The sequence below is a fragment of the Nyctereutes procyonoides genome, unplaced genomic scaffold, assembly GCF_905146905.1.
Source record: "Nyctereutes procyonoides isolate TBG_1078 unplaced genomic scaffold, NYPRO_anot_genome, whole genome shotgun sequence".
Classification (NCBI taxonomy): Eukaryota; Metazoa; Chordata; class Mammalia; order Carnivora; family Canidae; genus Nyctereutes; species Nyctereutes procyonoides.
In genome coordinates, this window is record NW_026575036.1 from 3859334 (window position 1) to 3882759 (window position 23426).

At 35.0% G+C, this 23426-nt stretch overlaps 1 protein-coding gene across 9 annotated transcripts in view; it reads left to right on the forward strand.

The window, feature by feature from the left end:
• The window catches only part of PLEKHA5 (pleckstrin homology domain containing A5), a 241028-nt gene that overhangs the window by 118717 nt on the left and 98885 nt on the right, over positions 1–23426 (forward strand). For 8 of the 9 annotated variants that reach the window (XM_055318819.1, XM_055318807.1, XM_055318808.1 and 5 more), the window contains 3 exons: positions 18730–18813; positions 19532–19652; positions 23205–23309. In XM_055318819.1, coding sequence (XP_055174794.1) covers positions 18730–18813; positions 19532–19652; positions 23205–23309 — 310 coding nt within the window. Of the gene's footprint in view, positions 1–6182; positions 6288–18729; positions 18814–19531; positions 19653–23204; positions 23310–23426 lie in introns of those variants that run through there. The other variant, XM_055318810.1, reaches the window with a different exon arrangement.

Below are 23426 nucleotides of genomic sequence, written 5' to 3' on the forward strand. Positions count from 1 at the left end.
GAACACACCCCACCCCACCCATGATCACAGCCTCCCTGCTTGCTCTCTTCCACATACCTCCACCCCTTACAAAACTCTAGGTGCCAGGGCGCCTGGATGGCTCAGTCCACTAAGCAGCCGACTCTTGGTTTCAGCTCATTTTATGATCACAGGGTCTTGAGCTATGGCCCATCTTGCCAGCAGAGGTTGATTGTTAAGGTTTGAGCCTGCCACCTTCCCTGGGTACCAGCATCTGAAATAAATGTCTCCATTTTCTCTTTTTCCAAACACTGGTCTTTTGAGTTACTGGCTTCTCTTGCAATGGGTTTGTCCGAGTTTGTTCAGCAACAGTTTTGGCAAACCTAGCCAGGAGCTATGCTTTTCAATTTGTCCAGCTTCCTCAGGATTCCATGGAACAGAGCAGTTGGCCACACAGTGTACCAGATCTTACCCATTCAATTCCTGAGTTAGTGACCGTGATAGATTATTTAGTAACAGTAGGGGATAAGTGTTTCTGGTGCCAGGACCTCCTAGCTCCATTTTAGTGAGGATTCCATTACTGATTTTCACAGTGTCCAATGTTGATAACCAACTTAGTGTTTAGAAGTTGGCCCAGTGTGCCTATTGATTGTCTTGGTGGTACAGAATTTGTTTTTACCTGTGTGGTGGGTGTTTACCTATGCAGTGAATTCGTGGGACATTGGGGATCCCTCTCAGGCTACCAATGGGTGTGAGTTTTTTTTTTTTGTGGGTCTCCCTGGTTACCACCTTTTAACAGAAGATAAGGAGGATATGTGAGAGAGAGACACACACACACACTGTTTTGTAATTACTTTCAATGTACTTTTATAATTAGTGCTACTTTGGTTTTCTCTTGAAGTCATGAAATAGAGTATGATGCCAAGATAAATTAATTTGAAAATTTGGGAAAAAGGAAAAGGAAGCTGTTGGTATTCTTACTTTACATTTGTGTGACTTTGTGTTTCACTATTGTATTGTGATATGTGTAAGAAATGTATTTGGTTTTTGTTCCTGGTTCCTGGCACAAAGCTCCTCAAAACCCATGGAATTTCCTGAGTAATAAAAGTTCCTTTTGTCATCATAAGGAACCCTTTTTGAGTTTATACTAATGAAGTGATTAAGAGTGGGGACCCTAGACAGCCTCAGGATGGGTCTGGTCACCAGAAAGACCAAATGATTAGAACTTTCAGCCCCACCTACTGACATCAGGGAGAGGGAAATTGGGGGACTCTGTACTGCAGATTAAGCTCCATAGAAAATTTTGAACAGTAAGATTTGATGAGCTTCCAGGTTGGTCAGCACATGTACTTACTGGGGAGAGTAGTATACCCCAGTTCCATAGGGACAGAAGCTCCTGTGCTCAGGACCCTTCTAAGCCCTCCTCTTTGTACCTCTTCTTCTGGCTGTTCAACTGTAGCCTTTATAATATCTTCTATAAGAAATTTTAAACATGAGTAAATGTTTCTGTGAGTTCTGTGAACCACTCCAGCAAATTAATCAAAGCTGAGAAGGGGGTCATGGGAACCTCCAGTTTATACCCAGTGGATCAGAAGCACAGTAACAACCTGGATTTAAGATTGTTATCTAATAAGTAGAGGCTCTGTGGGACAGAGCCCTTACTTAACCTCTGGGTTCTGACACATCTCCAGGTATATGGTGTCAGAATTGAGTAAAATGCTTGGTGGTGTTGCAAAAAATATGCATCAGAAACATGCATTAGTGGTCTTCTCATTATACTAGTGTTTTTCTGATTTGAAAGATTTGAATTATTGACCTAGGAGATAAAATCAGTAATCAACTGATGGAACCTTTGAGTGCTTTCTCTTATCTAGCACTGTTAGTATATGGAAAAGAGATTGGTAGATGTTTCTCACCCATTAAGAGGACTTCTCCTTTGAGTGTTAGTGATGAGTAAGTTGGCACCAAATTATGGAGACAGTTGTGTGCTTGATCAGGTTGTTTGGTACGTAAGCTTGTTTTGCAGAGTGAAGGCTGGTAACCAGGTTACATAAGTTAAGATCAAGGGTAGCATTTCTTTTTTTTTTTTTTTTTAAGATTTTATTTATTTATTCATGAGAGAAACAGAGAGAGAAAGGCAGAGACACAGGCAGAGGCAGAAGCAGGCTTCAGGCAGGGAGCCCGACGTGGGACTTGATCTTGGGTCCCCAGGATCAGGCCCTGGGCTGAAGATGGCGCTAAACCACTGAGCTACCCGGGCTGCCCAAGGGTAGCATTTCTTTCTTTCTTTTTTTTTTTTTTTTTTTTTTTTTTTTTTTAAGGGTAGCATTTCTAAGAAGTGAGTAGTCAAGAGTTTAAAATGCCACTGAGAAAAAAAATTAAAATTAAAATTAAAATTAAAAAAATAAAATGCCACTGAGAAGTGAAGCTAAAAGAAATGAAAAATGATAGTCATCAGAACTGAATTCTTAGTCATTATCACAAATATTCACAAAGAATACACTGAAACACATTTTTTGGTGGCAAATATTTTGGAGGCCTTCATGAGGCCCTCATTGGGCTTTTTTTTTTTTTTTTTAATTTTTTTTTTTTTTTTATGATAGTCACAGAGAGAGAGAGAGAGAGAGGCAGAGACACAGGCAGAGGGAGAAGCAGGCTCCATGCACCGGGAGCCCGATGTGGGATTCGATCCCGGGTCTCCAGGATAGCGCCCCGGGCCAAAGGCAGGCGCCAAACCGCTGCGCCACCCAGGGATCCCTCATTGGGCTTTTCTTCTGTGGCTTTTTAATGAAGCATCCCCTGTAGCATAGAGCTACCAGAAAAGGGAATCAAGATTAATTTAGATTTAAGATTTCCTACTGATTTAAAGAAGTTTACTAGCTCTGATACAGTAGTGGGGCATACATCTACAGATCTGCCTCAGCTTCCTTTTCTAAAATGTGGTTTGGGCAGAATTGAGAAAGCTAACCTAGCTATTGCTGACATTTAGGAAAAGCAGAACAGAATCTTATAAGGCATTTGGGAGAATTGCCTTTTTGGTATATATTTTTTCTCCTTAAATGAATAGTTTTCTCAGTTAATTGAGCACCTTTTTATAGGTGTAAAATTTAGATTGCATCTTAAATTTGTACTTTTACAACTACTACCTCTAACTGAAATCGCTTCTTGAAATAGTTAGGCCACCTGTCATTTACTTTGTTAATAAGCCTTTTCCAGATTCCCCCAGGCATTTAGCTACTTCCTCTTCAGTGCTCTGCAAATTAGGTTATGCTATAATGATCTGTTTACAGCTCTCTTTTCCCTATTAAACTGTCAGTTCCAAGATACTCTAGCCTTGAGAGGAAGGACCTTCTCTCATTCCCTCTTTTTCCCTGTGGAAGTCCTTGTAAGCTGTAGGTGAGTGATGAGGGGGCCTGAGCCTCTCAGGTTCTAGAGAAATAGTGCAAGGTGCTGGTAACTTCATAAGACAAATATTTAGTCAACTTGTTAGTTCTCAGTATTCCTGTTAATCTTCCAGAATCTTGACAGATTTCTACTGCTTCATTATTATTGTTTTTCTCCTGGCAGCCATATACAGAACCACTATGTCACTGTGATTCTACAAACATATTACAGAAGTGTCTGCCTTTGCATAGGATAATTTTATAGCATATACAACAATGGATACACCTAAACCAGATCTGCTAGAATAATATAAAACTTCCTTCTTACTATTTTTAGCGATGTTTTGTTACAACTAACTTGATTATGAGAACAGTTGAAGACTTTATTATATAATAGAAAGTTGGTTTGGTTTGGGGGTAAGGCTATGATAAACTTAATACATTTTAATCTCCATATATTCTGTTTATAGGTTGTTAGGATTTGTGTCATATAAAGGGGGCTATGGGATTTTAAGAACTGTGGGGAAAATTGTTGACTTTGATGTTTTCGAGAATGGGTTTTGTTTTCTTTCTTTGTATAAGAAATTTAAATTGAACATAATTGAGACTATAGCAAAACCTTCACTTTGAAAAACTGGAAAAGATCATGAATCACTACTTTTCTAAAACATATGCAAACCCTCTGGTTATAACAAACTGTGTTGGCTTGCTTGTCTGTATTTCAAACTACATGATGAAACAATTTTGTTTTCTCAACTTGAGATGCTATTTTTAATTTTTGCTATAGCAGTTTCATATGAAAGGAGTGTTTTAGCGCCAGTTTTATGTTACATGCTAGATTTAGTTGTAAGACAACTTACACTGAGGTTACTGAATGTTTTTATGACATTAGCATTCCTACAAGATATTTACAATATGTTTTGTAAAATGGTTTGTTCATGTACTCATTTAAGAATCACCATTTTGGGCGAAGGGCATGAAATAACAGAAGAAATACGATTGGTCATTAAATATGAGATAACATTTAATTAAGCACTTGTTAAGTGGTAGGCACTGTTAAACCTGCTTGTGTAATTTTTCGCGTACAATTCTCACAAAAATCCTGTGAGGATTAAATTGTTATCTTTATTTTCTATATAAAGAAATAGAGGTGTGGAGAAGCAAAGTAACTTGCCTGTGCCCAGAGTACTATTGAGAAAAAGAGCTTGACTCCTATCTCTGACTCCAGAGCCAGGTGCTTGTGACCATGAAGCTGGACAGCCTCTGTGAATGGGCGTATGAAGAAAGGCATAACGTCACTTGTGGTTAAAACACAAACACACGCAATTAGAACTGTGTGATGGCGTGTGTTTTCTATCAGATTTGTAAAGAAAAAAAGTAATTGTTGATACCCAGTTTGTAGGGAAAGAAAAAATCTAATGCATTGAGATACAAATACAAATTGTTACCTCTTTTTGGAGGATAAAGCATGTAAGTGTTACCAACACAGCTAAGCAGGAAAGCACAAAGATACCTGGACAGTCATATACATTAAGTATTGTCTAATAATAAAAAAATAATAATAAAGTGATTAGTAGGAATCGGTTTAAATAATTGTGATGGGTAGCCATCAAAAAAGGAAGAGTTATATTTATTGACATGGGAAAATGTCCGTGGCATATTGTTAAATGAAAAGAGCAGGTTGCAGACAACATTTATAGTTTGATTTCCTTATATTCAAATAGGTTTATATATGCAAACTCTGGTCTACCAGAATGTAAACAACTGGTATCTTTACTGCTAGATAGTATAATTTAGTGATCAAATATATAGATAGTAGAGACACTCTGGGTTTGAATCCTGCTCAGTCATGTACTAGCGTTGTTCCATACCTACTCTGTCTTGTTTCTTCAGTAAAATAAAGAACTTCTGTTATTGGGTTTTGAGGCTCAGTAAGTTTGTAAAGTGATTGACATAGTAAGTGATCAATAAATCTAAGCCGCGGGATCCCTGGGTGGCTCAGCGGTTTAGCACCTGCCTTAGGTCCAGGGCATGATCCTGGAGTCCCGGGATCGAGTCCCATGTCAGGCTCCCGGCATGGAGCCTGCTTCTCCCTCCTCCTGTGTCTCTGCCTCTCTCTCTCTCTATGTCTATCATAAATAAATAAAAATAAATCTTTAAAAAAAAATCTAAGCCGCCATTGTCATTTCTGGGTGGTTGAACACCAGGCAATTTTAACTTTATACTTTTATTGGTTGAATTTTTTTTTTAAGATTTTATTTATTTATTCATGAGAGACACAGAGAGAGGCAGAGACCTAGGCAGAGGGAGGTGAAGCAGGCTTCCACGCAGGGAGCCTGATGTGCGGGACTCAACCCCAGGACCCCGGGATCACGCCCTGAGCTGAAGGCAGACACTCAACCACTGAGCCACCTAGGCATCCCTGTTGGTTGAATTTTTGAAATAAGTATGTATCAACTTTGGAAATAATAACAACAAAAATATTTTTAGAGGAGTCATTTAAATTGATCTGCTAGATATAGGAAATGTCTATTTATTTTGAGCTAAGGTTTTTTAAAACTACTAATGGGATGTTTTCTTCAAGAGTTGTTTGCAACCATAGATGCTGATATTTTACCCTCTGCCATATGCCAACTTTAGAGAGAATTGAAAGCATATTTCACTCTTATGGCTGGAAGGCATGCATAATCACAACAAATTCTTCCTGGAGAAGCTGCCTGAATATGCGGCTGCAGTGACATGTTGGTGCGTGATGTCATCCCGGCGTCAGACTTGCAGAGTGGCAGGCTGGCCTGACAGCCACAGTGCATTTTCTTAGTGCTTAGTCCCCACAGTGCTCATTTGGGAGCAGCTCAGAGACAAAGGAGTTGAGTCTGGTTTTTATTCCGGTGTCTTTTTTGCCAATAGTTGAATGTCTGTTCACAAAAATTATTTTGATGAAGGCTGGTGAGTAATTCTTGTTACTTTTATATATTTATGTATTAATAATAAATAAATCATGGCTACATGAGCATTAGGACTTTTTTCTCAGATAATGATCCTGTGGGAGGTAGTCCTTGTAGCCCTGGTGCCAGGCATAGTTCCTAGTGTACAAAATTGACATAAATGTTTCTATAACCGAACTATTGTATTTCTGTAAAAATATAAATACTGTACATCATTAGGTTTTCAAATGATGTGGGCATTTTAAAATGTATTATTCTTTTTAGTCTCTTCCTTAACTTTAAGCTACATAAATGCATAGTAGCTGCATATTGCTTTAAAGCCTAAAGATTTTAATGAAAGTTTTTTACATTTATCCTGTTTATTTTTTAGCTTACTCAAAGAGAAGCTTGTGCTTTGGGCCTTTTTTTTTTTTTTTTTTTTGTCCTTAAAGAGAACTAAATGGATAATTCTCAGATATTCCTGTGGAGATGTTAACAGTTTTCATTACATAATGTTTTTACTAAAATGTATATTAATACTAGTTTAACAATTGGTCGAAGCTGCTATTTATTTAAGTTAACTATTTGGACTGTTGCAGTAATGTGATTCAATATAGGAATCCTCATTAACTTAAAATTTGAAAGCAATATAATGGTAGGAGATTATTATATAAAGTTAGTACTGCCATTGGTTATAAAAGCTGGGCAGTATGCCTTAAAAGATTTATATTTGTTAATAATATTCAGGTTTCTTTGAGTTTCACTCTGTATATTGATTTAGTTGTTTTGAAGGCATTAATTTAAGGAGTGGTTAGGTTGGGAAAATTTTTTGTGGCTATTTTGCTTTTAACTTTCTTCTCCATTTTGAGGAGATAAATGGTATTATTTTAATTTCATACTCTTTGTATGGTATAAACTGAAGCCTTTAAAGTCCTTTATATTTTGGCATTTCTGGTGTAATTCTTTTAATGTGGATTCAGTACCAGCCTTGTGATTTCAAGGTTCTTTAGAAGAATTTTCAAAGTTTTCTCTTAAAGAATAGGCACTTTCTACTTTTTTAAGTCTAGTTAAGGAAAGGGCAATATGGAAATTCTTAATATTTTAAATATTTTCACATCAATTTTCTGAATGAATAAGATGCCTTCTATATTTTTTGTGTGAATTACATGATTAAGTATTGAAAGGAAATTATCTAAGTCCTCTTTTTCTATGTGAATGTACAAAACATCAAATTTAAGGAATTTGCAATCACTACCTCATATATGATTCCTAGTACACATTATACTTCTGCATTTGGAAGCATAGAAATAAGAGAAGTAGGGTCTCAAGTTCACTTTATTTGACTTGACAGCCTTAATTTAAGATGCCCGGTTTTTCCCTTGAGTTGCAAAATTTTCAACTGGAAGCTGAAAATTCTGCCCAAAGCCAGAAAATTTAAGTATATGGAGAACTCATGAATATTTGTATTCCCTTTAAAAATTTATCTTAAAATATTTTAACATGGTTTTAAAATAGCCTGTATTTTAAACTTAATCAGAAAGTTACTATAGTAACGATGAATTGGAATATATTCAGTATACATTTTAAACAAAGATGTTTTTGAGGCACTATGACATCAGAGGTCATTGGCTTAAATGCTACTGAAGTTCAAGTGACGGGAAATTACTTAAACTTCTTTGTATGAACAGGAAATTAAATCTGGCCAAAAAGCTGGGGGGTGGGGTGGTGGTGATGAGCAGAACTGCAGCAGGAAAATAACCTGAAATTGACATAAAAGTTTTACTGAAGTCTAAAGCAGCAGAGAATAAAGAACTTGTCTGTTTTCTGATGAATAAGGTATGCTTTAAGGACCTCTTTCCATCAATACTGAAGCCTGATGGAAAAGTATAATTGTGCTTTTCTTTTTTGAAATTTAGCTCAGTAAAACTCAGATGAAATTGTATTCTTTAAGCTACTAATGGTTCTGAACGTATATTTGTTTCCAGTGGTGTGTGGTACAAAACTTTGTGCATTGATTAAGCAAGTTAAATGAATGAGGAGAGTTCCTTGATCCTTGTATTAGAGGGATTTCATTTTCACTATGATTATGAAAACCTACTAGTTCTCAAACCAATATAGCATGGTACTCTTTTAGAAGAAAATGTGTCTCTAGAGTACAGTACTGCCATCACCATGGCCAGCAGTGACCACTGATTTCATTGGTTGCTCTACTCTAAGAAGTGGGCTTTACCCTGCCATTCTGGGTCAGATTTCTGTCCCACTCCCGCCTCAATCTGTAAGTGAGAAATTTCTCAGTACTCAGGGATAGTGATTTATTCACTAAATAGAATCTTAATTAAGTGCTATGTGCATCACATAAGTGCATTGAACCTTTTCAGAGTTATAAAAAATATATTTGCTCTGAAGAATGAAGCAGATACATTGCTACAAAACTTAAATAGTAAATGTCTTATATGTAAGTATGTTGTTACTCAAAGCGTAGATTTTCTGCCCCATTTCTATACCCCCTCCTTTCAATCTGTGCTAAATTCTAGCCACATCTGACTGGCCACTCCTGATCTTGAGGCTCAATTCAAATGGCAGCCACTTCTGTGACATCTTCCCTCCTCTTCCCCTTGCTAATAAGCAAGATCAGTCCCTAATTGCTTCCCCTTCTTGTATTTTGATTATGGTTCTATGACTCTGTTTGTTTGTTTATAATGTTACTAAGGCTGTGTCACCAGTGCCTGTCTCATATTGAATGAAGTATTTAAGTTACACAAAAATATAACCATTTTGAAAGAAAAGCTACCCTTTTATTGTTTGTTTACAAAATCTTTGTTTCATACAGGTATTGTTTGACTTATTAGTAACCTTTTTGTTCTTGAAGTGATTGTTCAGATAAAACTCATGTAATATCAAAATGACTAAATACTATTCAATGATAAAATGTAAATGTAAAATTCAGTGATTACTGATTTTTTTTTCCGTTTGAATTGAGCTATCCTGTCAATTTGATGATTGGAAAGAATGTTTCATTTACAATAAAATAACTGGATCTGGAAATTATGTGGTTCTTTATGTGTAGGTTAGAATTTGGTTAACTTTTTAAAGGTGTTATATGACCACATACAGAAGAGATAGTGCTTAAATTCAACCTTTTCTAGTTTGTTGTTTGCTTCCTTACCAGTGATATAGTAAACTTCTATTTAATGCATGTTATAATAAAGCATTAGCAATTGGGGTTCATTAGGGTGTACTAGAATTGCCTGAATTGGGCAGCCCCAGTGGCGCAACGGTTTAGCGCCGCCTGCAGCCCGGGTGTGATCCTGGAGACCCAGGATCGAGTCCCACATCGGGCTTCCTGCAGGGAGCCTGCTTCTCCCTCTGCCTGTGTCTCTGCCTCTTTCTTCGCTCTCTCTGAATGAATAAATAAATCTTAAAAAAAAAAAAAAGAATTGCCTGAATTAATGCAATTCCAGGTTATATATTTTTGAATACCACGTTACTGCTTTTAAATGCTAAGATGAATATTCTAACTACTGACAAGCTTCTGAGTTGGAGTTCCGCTTAGATTTACTTAAAAACTCCATTAGACTTTTGCAAATAAAGCTTTTTTATAAAAGTGACTGTAACTTTTTAAATAAGTATTCTTTTAAACCACTATAATATCCCCTGTGATCATTTTTGTTCCCTTAGGTGGCTTTACAAATGCATTTTTGCATAGATTATTTAACTGGTAGACTTTAACTTTAGATCAAATTATCAGGTTTCTCATTCATTAAATTATAGTCCTATGCCAACCAGTGTACTTCACATTTAAGACAGAGCAGAGAGCCAGCAACTTTGTAAAGCAAGGAAATAACATTTTAACTTTTCAAGAAATCTCTCCTAGCACATTCAAATTTAGCTAATATTTAGTGAGTACTTTGTTAAGTCCAGGTAATACAGCCTTGTGCTACCAAGTACTTGATTCTTGCAAAAGTCCTTTGGGGTAGGATTTGTTATTGTTGTTTGGCTTTTGGTTCCCATTTTACCAAAAAAAAAAAAAAAAAAAATTAAGGTTCAATGAGGAGGATGGTCTAAATAGAAGAGAACCTACTTAAAATGTGAATTTGAAAGCTGTTAAAGAGTCTTTGGGACATAAGAGCCTGAACTAGGACAGTGATAGAGATAGATGTCTTTAGTTGTATATTCTCATAGGGTGATTTCTGGGTAGCAACCAGAATTGTGACTTTCTTGAATACTTGGCAAGAAATTACTTTTGTGGGTTAGTGTGTTTATTCTAAGAATCATATTTATTTTAACCATTAAATGCCATTTAACCTTCCCATTTAAAAGCTTCGTAGAGTCACTCAAATGACCTAGGAGTGAAAGAATTATCTCAATTGTTTAGAGTTTTTTTTGCTTATAATGTAATTTATCAAGTGATCTAAAATGTAACCTTGCCATAACATTCAGAATATGTAGTAGTCATTACTGTGATAGGTAAATTTTGTTTATAGCTAGCATGGGGTTGATTGAATTATTCTTGCATTACTTCCAAAATTATTTAAAATCTACTAAAAAGTGTTTATAGATTGTAAATGAGTATGTTGGTTTTATTTGAGGTTTTGTTTAAAAGGTGATTTAGAAATTATAAGCAACCCAAAACTAAAACAGTTGAATTTGTATGTGAGCCCTTATATTTTTAATTCTTTATTGTTCTTACTCTGTAATAATGCTTTCATCTCTGTACTTGCAGCATTACATCACATTCATATTTTCCCACTGGGAAAAGCAAAATTTTCAGTTCCTTTGGGATGCTTTTGTAAAACCCAGGCTTTACAGTTGCTGCTATCTGTACTTAAATTCTTTGGTACCTGTTATAATTGAGAAGTGTGTGACCACGTTTATGTTTATGTTGTGATAATTTTGTCTGAGCATCTAAGAGTGGGAAATGATTGTATAGCCTTAGAGAATAGGAAGATAGAAGAGAAATGGGAAATCTAAAATTAAGATGGAATTGAGAAAAGTTTGATTACAGTGCTTCAGATAGACTTGGTCTTGGGGTGATGCTAGGCAGTGAGGTGGAAGGAGGCAAGACGAGAAGCGGTGAGGGAGAAGGTGTGTCCCTGGTCTGCAGAAGAGGGGAAGGACCTCTAAGGAAGGTATAGTGTTTCATTTTAGTACCATTGAGCAGAAACAGAAGATGTAGGGCAGAACTGAAAAGTCGCATTGGCCCAGAGAAGAGTCAAGACAGGGGCAGGTTTGAAAGGTGGGGATCTGAAAGGACACAGCTTAGGTCCAGGCCTCAGGGCTGCTTCTTCCTTATGACCTTGTTGCGAGCAGTGTGACTTTGTCAATTTTATAAATGCTATGAGCCTCCGTTTATTCGTTGGTAAAGTGAAGATAGTTATACCTCCCAAGGGTCTCTGTGAGGATCATAAGTACAGGTGTGACAACTGAGTGTGTGAGCCACACTCACTGTCATGCTTAAAATATAGCGATCGTTAAGGTAATGATTTTAATTCTAACTGCTGGGAATGAGGATGAGCGAGGTACTCACAGCTGAGAAATCCTTTCTTTTTTAACCCCCTCCCCAAATTGGAGATGACCCATTTTTCTAAATGCTGAGAGGAGAGAGGAGAGCAGAAGATAAAGAGTTAAGACCTTAAGGAGATGGTGGGTAAATGAATCACTGAAGTTTGGGCAGGATGTCTGGAAGCAGTTAGTTCTAAGTTAAAGGCAAATGGTATTTAGAACGAAATGCGAGAAAAGGAAATATATACTTTTCATGTTTTGCAAAAAAAAAAAAATTACAGCCTTGTAGATTGCTAACTCAGTGGTTATTTCTTCACATAACTAAGGTTTAAGAACTGAGCCTCTCAAGAAAAGCAAGGCACTTGTAGTGTTTTTCTTTTGTTCTTAAAACATTGCCTTTAACTGTAGGCACAGTTTCCCATGCCAGCATATTTTCAGTTTAAAAATAAATTGCAGACATAGTCATTGTGGCAGTCAGATTTCAACATAACATTTTCTCCTTTTTATTAAAAGAAAAACAAAGTAGTTATCTCTATAAAACATTAACAAACTTAACATTTAACAATATTTTAAAAATTACTGTGAACTACCTTAGAACCAGTTGATTTAATAACTAACTCACTGCTACAAACATGTTTTTAAAACCTAATATGAAACTGTCTCAAAGTGATAAGGCTATATGGGTTCTAGTGATAAAAGCTCTTCAATTTTAAAACAAGCTGGAGAGTGTTTTTATCTGAAAGTGTACTGAAGCCAAGGGTAAATTGAGAATGTACAGTATTCCTTTTTGTTTTAAGTAGAAGGATACTAAAAATAAAAGTTATAAGTACACATTTGAGCTGTTTGGTCTATAGTTTTCAGACTAATTTAAGAATTAAATAGCATCCGTAGTTCCCACATCTCTTCTTCTTTGCTCCCATCTAACAGCATTGTGAATGTGTGGCACTTTTTATGGGTTGAGTCCTTGTAAAAGTATAAGTCATGATAGTAGCTTCATTGCCAGAGTTGCCAGAAGAACTGCCAAACCACTACGATATCCTATATTCTTATACTAAATTGAATCCTTTCTTCCCCATAAGGAAAACATATGATTCAGAAAAAATCATACAAAAAAAATCATACAAATGGGTTTGCATCTGAGTTTAGTAAGAGACAGTTTTCTAAAACTACATAAATGTTGTGCACAGTGGATAAATGTCAATGTTATCACCACAGCTACACATATAAAACACTGCTAAACTGTGCTTTGTCAAATGCATTAGTTGGAAGAATTATATTGGTTGTTATTGACAATGTTAATAGCAATTTTGATGTTTCTTAAATTTAAAAAAAGAATGGATTTTGTATTAAAGCAGTTATTGAAATTAGCCATGAAACAAAGGTGTTAACACACACACACACACAAACACACACACACAGGCAAACAAAGTATTCCTGGAGGAGAAAATTAACAATATTAAGAAGTATCCAGAACATTGCTATTAGTTGGCCAAAATAATAATTTTTTTTCTGATGCCAAAAGCAAAAGCTACAGAAGCGTAAGTAGTGGGACTAACAAACTAAAAAGTTTCTGTACAACAAAATGAAAAGGCAACCAACCAAGTGAGGAAATATTTGCAAATCATATATTTGATAAGGTTAATCCCCAAAATATATGAAGAACTCCTACAACTCAGTGCAGCACACACAATCCGATTTTAAAAATCTTTTTTCCTCTTTCTAAACCCATAATTTTATTGAGGTTTCTATATGAAATGTGCCATTTTGTGCATTTTATGCATCTACTTAGTGTGCAGAAGGGAGTATTGCCTTAGTGATGTCATTGGCATCTTCCCTTAGAAGTCTCCTGCCGAAGGAAAACTAGCAATGTGGACTGAACAAAAAAATGTCTTGCTCCAGTGACCCTGGAAAGGGACACAAATACCAACTACCTTTAGGGTGCTACCATAGAGTTTAACTTACTCTTCGTATAAAAGCACCTGCCACTAAGAGTTGACTCAAACCAGTAAATTGCTCTGTTCCCATAACACGTCTATAGGTGCAATGTAGTTTATCAGCTTTCCCTTTTTATGTAGGCTGCTAGAAATTTCAGTATTGTTTAAAATGGCTCAGCCTCATCCAGATTTTCCAGTACAGTTACCTACATGATGTATTATTTGATTCACTAACACAAGATTTGAAAAGGAATAAGGTAGGATATTCTATCTCCAGCAGACAATGTCATTTTTAATTTATTTATATCATCTGATATAATTTTATTATACCATTTTATTCACATACTAATTTATTCATCTTAAGATCTTTTAAAACTAAATTATTATTGAGTGAAGTAGTTCCATGGAGGTTTTAAATAAGCAGGTCGTGCATTTGATCTTCTAGTTTACTAAATTACATATCTGGTAATATTGAAGAAGGCATAATGCCAAAGAACAAGCAATTTGTATTGCTATTTGTCAATTTCTTGATATCTTTTTAAAAATGGCATTGATTCAACCCTTTTATCAGAACTTTTGATAGTGCATGATCCTCAGATTGAGCTAATGAATATGACCTATTTCCTTCGGCCCTGAACTCTCTGGAATATTTGGGTCCATCTTTTTTTAAGTGTTGTTTGTAACAATTTAAGAACCTTCTCACATACTGCGTTTGCTACCATAAAAACACAGCTAATCTTTCTTTGGAACTTTTATATTAGAATTACTTTTCTCATCTGTCTTTTTGACATATTAGGGGCAGAAACATTTACCAGAAGCATGAAAACCAAAAGAGATTACAACTTTATTCTTTTACGATAAATACTGAGTTTAGTAGCCCCTTCATACTCTGCAGGGAATACAGTCTAAGGCCCCTAGAGGATGCCTAAGAACACAGATAGTACCAAACCCTATACATACTATATGTTTTTTCCTGTACATACATACCTATGGTAGAGTTTAGTTTATAAATTAGGCACAGTAAGAGATTAACAAAAATAACTAATAATAAAGTAGAGCAGTTAAAACCATCTACGCTAACAGAAGTTATGTGAGTATGGCCTCTCTCAAAATATTTTGTACTGTACTCACCCTTGTTCTTTTGATGATGTAAGTTCATTAGATGCCTATATGATAAGATGAAGTGAGGTGAATGACACCGGTATTGTGACAGAGCATTAGGCTACCAGTGACTTTCTGGGGGATAGGTCAGAAGGATCATCACTGCAGTTGACCTGTGGATAAAAATGTAGAAAGCAAAAAATGATGGATGAAGATGACTTACTGGGTGAGTACTAATTTAAACTGTTTAAATGTAAATAGTTGACGGAACAGTAATCTCATGACAATGACATGCTGAAAGTCCTTAGTTCACAATTAAAGTAACAATTATCAATGACTTATCAATGACTTATTCTATCTCGGGCTGTTATTTATACTGCTCACCCTTTTTATCCTCATAAACATCTCCACTATAAAGTAAGTTTCATGAAGGGAAAGATTTTTATGTTCTGTTCACTGCTAGAGCAGTTGTGAAAAAAATAAACTAACAACCTGTGACCCAGCTATTAGTACTAAAATGAGGAAACTAAGGTGTAGAAAGGTAATTTAGATACCTAACAGTGAGAGGCCAGAGCTTGGATTCAGGATTGGGTGGTCTGATAACAGAACCTGTGCTCTCAACTGCCATTATTTCCTGCTGCCTCTGTTGTCCCTAGAGAAAGACAGGAACACAAAGAAATAATAAATGTGGCTCATTCAGCGGAGTTCATTGTTAGAAGGCTATGATGGTCTAAGTTAGGCTTAACTTAACCTCACACTATTGACATTTTAGGCTTCATACTTTCTTCCTGTGGAAAGCTTTCCTGTGCGTTTTAAGACATTATTGGCATCCTGGCCACTACCCACCAGATACCAGTCCCAGTTGTGACATTCAAAAATATTACTAGACATTTCCAAATGTCCCCTGGGAAATAAAATCACTCCCAGTTGAAATCCACTGGTCTAGACTTTAGAACATTAAAACATCACAGATAGGGGTGCCTGGCTGGCTCAGTGGGTGGAGCATGCGACTCTTGATATCAGAGTTGTAGGTTAGTCCCCCACTGGATGTAGAGATCACCTAAAAATAAGATCTTAAAACATCACAGTAGTCAGGAAGTAAGAGTAGGTGAATACTGGGTGTCGTGTTTTTTAGGTTAGGACTTAAAAATCCACAGAGAGCTCAAAGACAAGATGGGGATTAGTTAGTTGTTCTATGACTATAAGCATGTTTTATATCTAGACCTGAATTTTATCTCTTCTAAAGAGATAAAATTTATAATCCTTATAAATAAGGATTCCTCTAGAAACACAAATTTGTGTATCATCATACCTTTCCAGTTTTTCCTTCTTGTTCATGAAAAGCATAAAATTTCTGGCAAGGATTTTTTTAAATGGCACCTTTTCTATTAAAGTTTCAAATGTACTTCTATTTTTTTTTCAAATGTACTTTTAGCAGCATAGAAATAGTTTGTAACGTGTACAGTCAGTTTTGTTATGACACAACACGTATGTTCCTAAAAATACCTCACTGTACAAAATCCAGCAATGAAAAGCAGGGGGGTTTTGTAGATAATGACTTTATTAGAAGATCACTCAGAAACTTTGTTAGTGGCATGTAAAAATAAAGATAGATGGGCAGCCCCAGTGGCACAGCGGTTTAGCACCGCCTGCAGCCTGGAGTGTGATCCTGGAAACCTGGGATCGAGTCCCACGTCAGGCTCCCTACATGGAGCCTCCTTCTTCCTCTGCCTGTGTCTCTGCCTTTCTCTCTCTCTCTCTGTGTGTCTCTATGAATAAATAAATAAAATCTTAAAAAAAATAAACACAAAAAAACTTTCAAAAAAAATAAAAATAAAGATAGGGAACTAATAAAAGCGGTTGCATAGTTTTACCGTTAAATGGTTAAGAAACACAAAAATACTGCAGATACACTTTGCCTTGAAAAATATATGTCAGTTTATGTCAAAGTGAACATTCGGAGGGGCAAAAGGGGGTAAAGTAGCCTGGCATAGGAATTAGGATACCATAATGATAAAAAATGAAGGATAGCATCTTTTTTTCCTTAAAGTTTCTCCTTGCGAGTATTAAAAAGTCAGTGTTGGTTGCGGGATAGATAGAACAGAAGTATACAAATTCTTTCAATAAAAACCAGTATTGCAAAAAGAAAGTAAATAAACCTGTGTATATTGCATTATTTCCCTATGCTCTGTCATGCTGCCTAGGAGGAACACAGTAGATGCTAATCCTAATATCTGGAAGCTCTAAATTATAGTAATATGGCCCCACAATGGTTACCTGGCTAGGAGACCACTCCGATATCCTGACCACTACATAGATACGGGTACCCATTAGATAAGGATTTAAAGGGATGGAGATATTTAATAATGAATGGTTTAAAAAGAGCACATTCTTTTTCCTAAAGTGGATGCTATTTTCAGTTAAATTGATGTTTTTATTGTCCAAGCACTTTTCAGAACACAATGTCTCAAAGTAAAACTATATATAACTCTTAGTGTTCGATTTTAGAAGACCAATGACTAAAATCCATATGAAATATGAATATATTTATGTTCTTCAATGTATTTCTTCAAAGTATCCAATATATCTTCTTTTATCTGTTGATATTATTATATTGACATAAAATTAATGTAAAATCTACAAGGACACTAATATGAAACTCTTCTACAGGCATATTTTAGAGATATTGCAGGTTTGGTTTGTCACTGCCATAAGGCGAATATTGCAATAAGATGAGAAATGAATTTTTTGGTTTCCTGGTGCATATAAAAGTTATGTTTACACTATTAAGTTTGCAATAACATTATGTCTGAAAAAATAATGTACATACCTTAATTTAAAATGTTTTATTGCTAAAAAATGCTAACCATCATCTGGACTTTTAGTGAGTCACAATCACTAATCACAGATCATCATAACAAATGTAATAATAACGAAAAAGTTTGAAGTATTGTGAGAATTCCCAAAATGTGATAGACATGAAGTAGGCAACTGCTGTTGGAAAAACAGTGCCAATAGATTAACTCAATGCAGGATTACCACAAACCTTCAATTTGTAAAAAACATATTATCTGCGAAGCACAATATGGAGAGGTGCAATAAAACAAGCTATGACCATAATGTTTTTAAATGAAAGATATAACCTTTCCCACTGCATATGTATAACTGTATCATAAAATAAACAAGTCTTCTTAAATGTTTATTCAGTTATGTAAAGATTCTTTAATAGGGGCACCTGGTTGGCTCAGTGGTTGAGCATCTATCTGCCTTTGGCTCAGGGTATGATCCCTGAGTTCTGGGATCAAGTCCCACATTGGGCTCCCTGTGGGAAGCCGACTTCTCCCTCTGCCTATGTTTCTGCCTCTCTCTGTGTGTCTCTCATGAATAAATAAATAAAATCTTTGAAATAAAAGAAGATTCTTCAATAAAACAACACCATAAAATATCACTCTTCCTGTGGTACTATTTTTTATTAGTACCCATATAGCAATACTGTTAATTTTTTCCATATATGAATTTGCTATGAGTTCTCTATAATGTGCCTAGATTAGGATACAAAATAGTGGAGGTAGATAAATACTTATTCTTTGTGACCCACCTATTGCAGATGTAAAATGAATGATCATATGGCAAAATCAACTTCCCTTTATTTATAAAATATGAGAAGAAAGAACTGAAGTCAGGCTTGGGCGGTAGAAGGTGCCTTTAACTGTATGATAATACTGTAGTAGCATTCACACACGTGTATACATGGTAGATAGTAGAAAGGGTATTATATTTGGATATTTCAACACCTGAAGATTTGAATTTCATCTCTTTTATTCACAAACGTTGCAGTAAAGAAAGCACTGTTTTGCTACCAGACTATTAGAAAAACATTTGTGATATGGAAGTACATACATTTTCTCTTTTTCTCTTTTCTTTTAGCCATAATGAAAGGAAAGTGACCTGTAAACATCCAGTCACCGGACAGCCATCACAGGACAATTGTATTTTTGTAGTGAATGAACAGTAAGTAAAGAATTTCATGGAATGCCTTCATTTTAAATGGTGTTAGCGTTAAGATTGCTCTTATCCATATTTTTAATATAGTACGATTTAACAGTTTTCTTATCTGGATATTTGTAGTCCAGTGTAAGAGAAAGCCATCTATTTAGTGTGGGTGGCATAGGAACATAACATAAAGCTTTCTTTCATGAAGAATGTAATCTTAGAAGCTGTTTTTACAACAGTTAAAGCACAGATATAGTAAGCTCAAGAGTCTGAAATGTAAGGTCAGAGAAACTATAAACTTGGTCAAATTAGGAAACTAATTTGAACTCAGTTTTCTCATCCTTAAATCAGATAGTGGTAATTATCCTTTCTCAGGATTGTTGTAACTATCAAATAAAATATGTGTGAAAATATTTTCTGTGCTATAAATCTGTTCACAAAAAAATGGTTCTTGATATCATTATTTTTTTCAGTATTAGAATAGCTAATCTTACAACTGAAGTTTCAGTTTTCCAGTTTGATGACCAAGTAGAATATCTGTAATAGTGCTTATTAAAATAAACACGAATGTTAATTTTATTTAAAGTAGTTAAACATGTTAAATTCTGACTCTAGAGCTTATTAAGCTCCAACTATCCAAATGAAAAAGTGAGACACCAGCATTGTTAACTCTAGGGAAGTTTCATTGTAAAGCAGTTAGCATATATGGCAAGTTTTAACATTGACATATTTTCAGGACTGTGGCAACTATGACATCTGAAGAAAAGAAGGAACGACCTATAAGCATGATAAATGAAGCTTCTAACTATAACATGACTTCAGATTATGCAGTGCATCCAATGAGCCCTGTAGGCAGAGTAAGTTGTTTTGCTTACTGTTAATTATTGATAACTGGCATAATTGATAGTAGCTATTACTGTTACTTTTAATGGACTTAGAATTATAGAATAATCATTTCATTTTTACTACATGAACCTAATTACATTTGAGGTAATTAGCTTAAACAATGGCATAGAATATAAACTAATATTATATTTTAGTAATTTAATGACTTTTTAAAAATATTGTAGAGTTCAGATTTTGAATAATTTTACAAATATAATGGCTATTTGTGTGGGAAAATGGCAATTTATTGTATCAACTGAAGTTTTAATGCAGTTTAATATAATGACATAAAAATCCCTCTTTTTGACTGTTACATATGCCTAGGTTGAACAGACAGACTTTTTTTTTTTTTTAAGATTCATTTATTTTAGAGAGAGGGAGGGTAGATAGGGGCAGAGAGAGAGAGGATCTCAAGCAGACTCTGCACCGAGCTTGGAGCCAGATAACCACAAGATCATGACTAGAGCTAAAATCAAAAGTCAGACTTAATTGAATCACCCAGACACCCCTGAGCAGACAGTCTTTTAAAAAAATAAACGTAAAATCCCTTACTGCCAAAGGGAAACCATATGCCAGTGTGCTTGATGACTCTGACATATTTAGAATCCATTATGTAAGTGCCATAGTCATATGGAAATAAAGGTGGGTGGTTTTCCTTTATAATCAGAAAGAAAAATATTAATTGTTTAATATATGTGTCCTAGATTAGATTTTTGTGTCTATAAAAATCCATAGATATTCCTTCTTATACTTTAAGCCACAGTGTTAATATTTTAAATTTAGAATTTTAATATGAAAATTATATCACTCTTGGAAAATAGATTACTAAATCTGAATAAACAGTTGCCTTAAAGTTGCTTCTCAGTTCCTAAATTAATGGATAGCGAGAGAATCAAGGGATAATAAAAGAATAATCTCTATTTAATAAAAAATGATACAATAGAACAATTACAGTAAATTATGGTTATCGTAAAGAAATGAATAATAGACAGTTATCTATTTTAAATGCTCATTTTAACATTTTTTTAATTTTTGTTTTAATGTTTTTAAAATGAAATTTTGTAGATTACAAGTTAATGTAAATTTCCAAATACTGTAAATAATTTCTAATTCTTACATAACATAAAATGCTAGTAGGATAACTGAGCATTAGAGTGCTTCACTAATATATTTTAATCAAAACCTAGAGAAATGAAAGATAAGTTGAGGCTGGCTAGTAAGTCATTGTCTGGAAGGAAAGTTGGATCTGTGCCTCAGACTTTACACTAAAAATTTTCCAAATGGATCAGGTATTGAAATGTCTTCTGGCATTTTTTTTTTTTAAGATTTCATTTATTTATTAGAGAATGAGAGAGCACAAGTTGGGGAGCAGCGGAGGAAGAGGGAGAAGCAGGCTCCCCGCTGAGCAGGGAGCCCAGGTGGACACGGAGCTCAATCCCAGGACCCCAGGATCATGACCTGAGCCAAAGGCAGTAGATGCTTAGCTGACTGAGCCACCCATGCTTTCCTGGTGTTTAAATGTTAAAAGCAAAACTATAAAAGCACTACAAAAAACAATGGAAGACTTTTTAAAAACAAACTTAGAATGCAGATGGGCTTTCTAAATAAGACATAAAACCCACAAATCAAAGTAGAAAATAATAAGAGATTGAATCATACATAATTATCATGCATGCATGGTATCCACATTTCATATAACAAACAATAATACCTTTATAATTAAAGAACTTCTATGAATCATTAAGGAAAAGGCTTATTATAGTGTAGTTTTTAAATGGGAAAATTATGTAAAATCACTTCCCAGAAAAGAAAATAAAATTTTACTGTTAAATATATGAAAACGAAAAAAAAAAATAAAAATTAAAAAAAATATATATGAAAACGATGTTCAAACTCATTCATAATATGAAAAATGCTAATTAAAATTTAAAAAGGACACCATTTTTCTCATATCTGATTTTGAAAAGTTAAAAAGTTTTCTTGCATAGTATATTGACTACCCTGTAAATAGTAATAAGCTCCAAGAAATAGTGGAACAGAAGTAGTGGAATGTACTTGTAGTTATTGACAAAGAAAATGACCTGTGACATATTATTTTAGATGAATAGATATACACATACACACAGTTGATGTTGGTTGCCTCACGAGATTGTTTGGGTGCTGGAGCCCAGGGGTGAGAAATAGACAGGTCCTGGTATACCATTTGAGTTTTATATCCTGTTGAAGCATGTATCTGTTCAAAAGTAAGTTAAAATTTATCAACAAAACATGCTTAGGGGAAAATGTGGTTCATATTGGTTCTTAACATTCTATTATATACTAATACAAACTTCAAAAAACAGAATTCTAGTGAAATATGCTGGATTCTAGATAAGTCAAAAATTAGAAATATTTTGATATCACTTACCTTTATAGAGAACTCAAATTCAGCTTCTTTGTTTTTGTTGGTTACCACTACCACTCCTGCCAAAATAAATTTCATGCTAAACATAATAGTATTTCAAAAGATTATGTATCCTTATGTATACTTTTAAGAATACAGTAAACACCATCCGTCTGGTATCATCTAAGTTCAGAGGTCCCATAAAGGAGAAAATGCTACATAATATTAAACACATCCTTTTGGTCCTGTAGACTTGATGTGATATGTTCTGTATTTTATATCTGAGTATTTTTCTTGACACCTGACTTGACACTGTTTACTTTCCCTAAGTAAAACAACACTATTAAATGCAGATACCAAGGAAAAAAATCCTACATTTCATTTATTCTTAAAGATTTGTTCATTTTTACCCAAGGTTTATTCAATTTATATAGCAGGTAGGACAAAGTACTGCCACACATTGTGCTGTTTTATTTTTAGAGATTTATTTATTTATTTGTTTGTTTGTTTATTTATTTATTTATTATTTATTTATTTATTTATTTAGAGAGAGAGAGAACAGGGGTGGGGCCAGAGGGAGGGAGGGAGAGAATCCTCAAGCAGACTCCTCACTGAGCAGGGAGCCTGATGCAGGGCTCGATCCAAGGACCCTGAGAACATGACCTGAGCTGAAATCAAAAGTCAGACACCTAAATGACTGGCTCTTGGTTTCAGCTCATATTAGGTTCTCAGGGTCAAGGAATTGAGCCATGCTGGGCTCTGTGCTGGGCATGGTGTCTCTTTTTCTCTCTTTCCTCTCCCTGCCTCCCCCCACCCCCACCGCCTCTCTTAGCTCCTCTGAACTCATGTGCACAGGCTGGTGCATGCTCGCTCTCTCTCTCAAAAAAAAATTATATGTCCCAATTTTAAAGGACAGATTGTAAAATTTGTGATTCTTTGTAATATCCTGGGGGAAAAAATTCTTTGTGCAGAATTCTTACACTTGAAAGAATTAAGTACTAAAAGGCAGTAGAATTGGTGTAATTCACCTGAAAAGATTAAGTCTTACAAGTTTCAGAGAAATCTGAAGAGATAAAATTATGAAGATGAAATATAAACACCTATTAATAATAAATTTTCTGTTTTGCTTTTTTCTATTTAGACTTCACGGGCTTCAAAAAAAGTTCACAATTTTGGAAAGAGATCTAATTCAATTAAAAGGAATCCTAATGCACCTGTGGTCAGACGAGGTTGGCTTTATAAACAGGTATTTTTGTTTATTTTCTATTCAATGTGAAAGAAAGATGGAATAAAAAGAGACCTTTTCAGCTGAATGTACCTAGGACAATTATATAAAATGAGGAAGGTGTTATAGTCATCTATT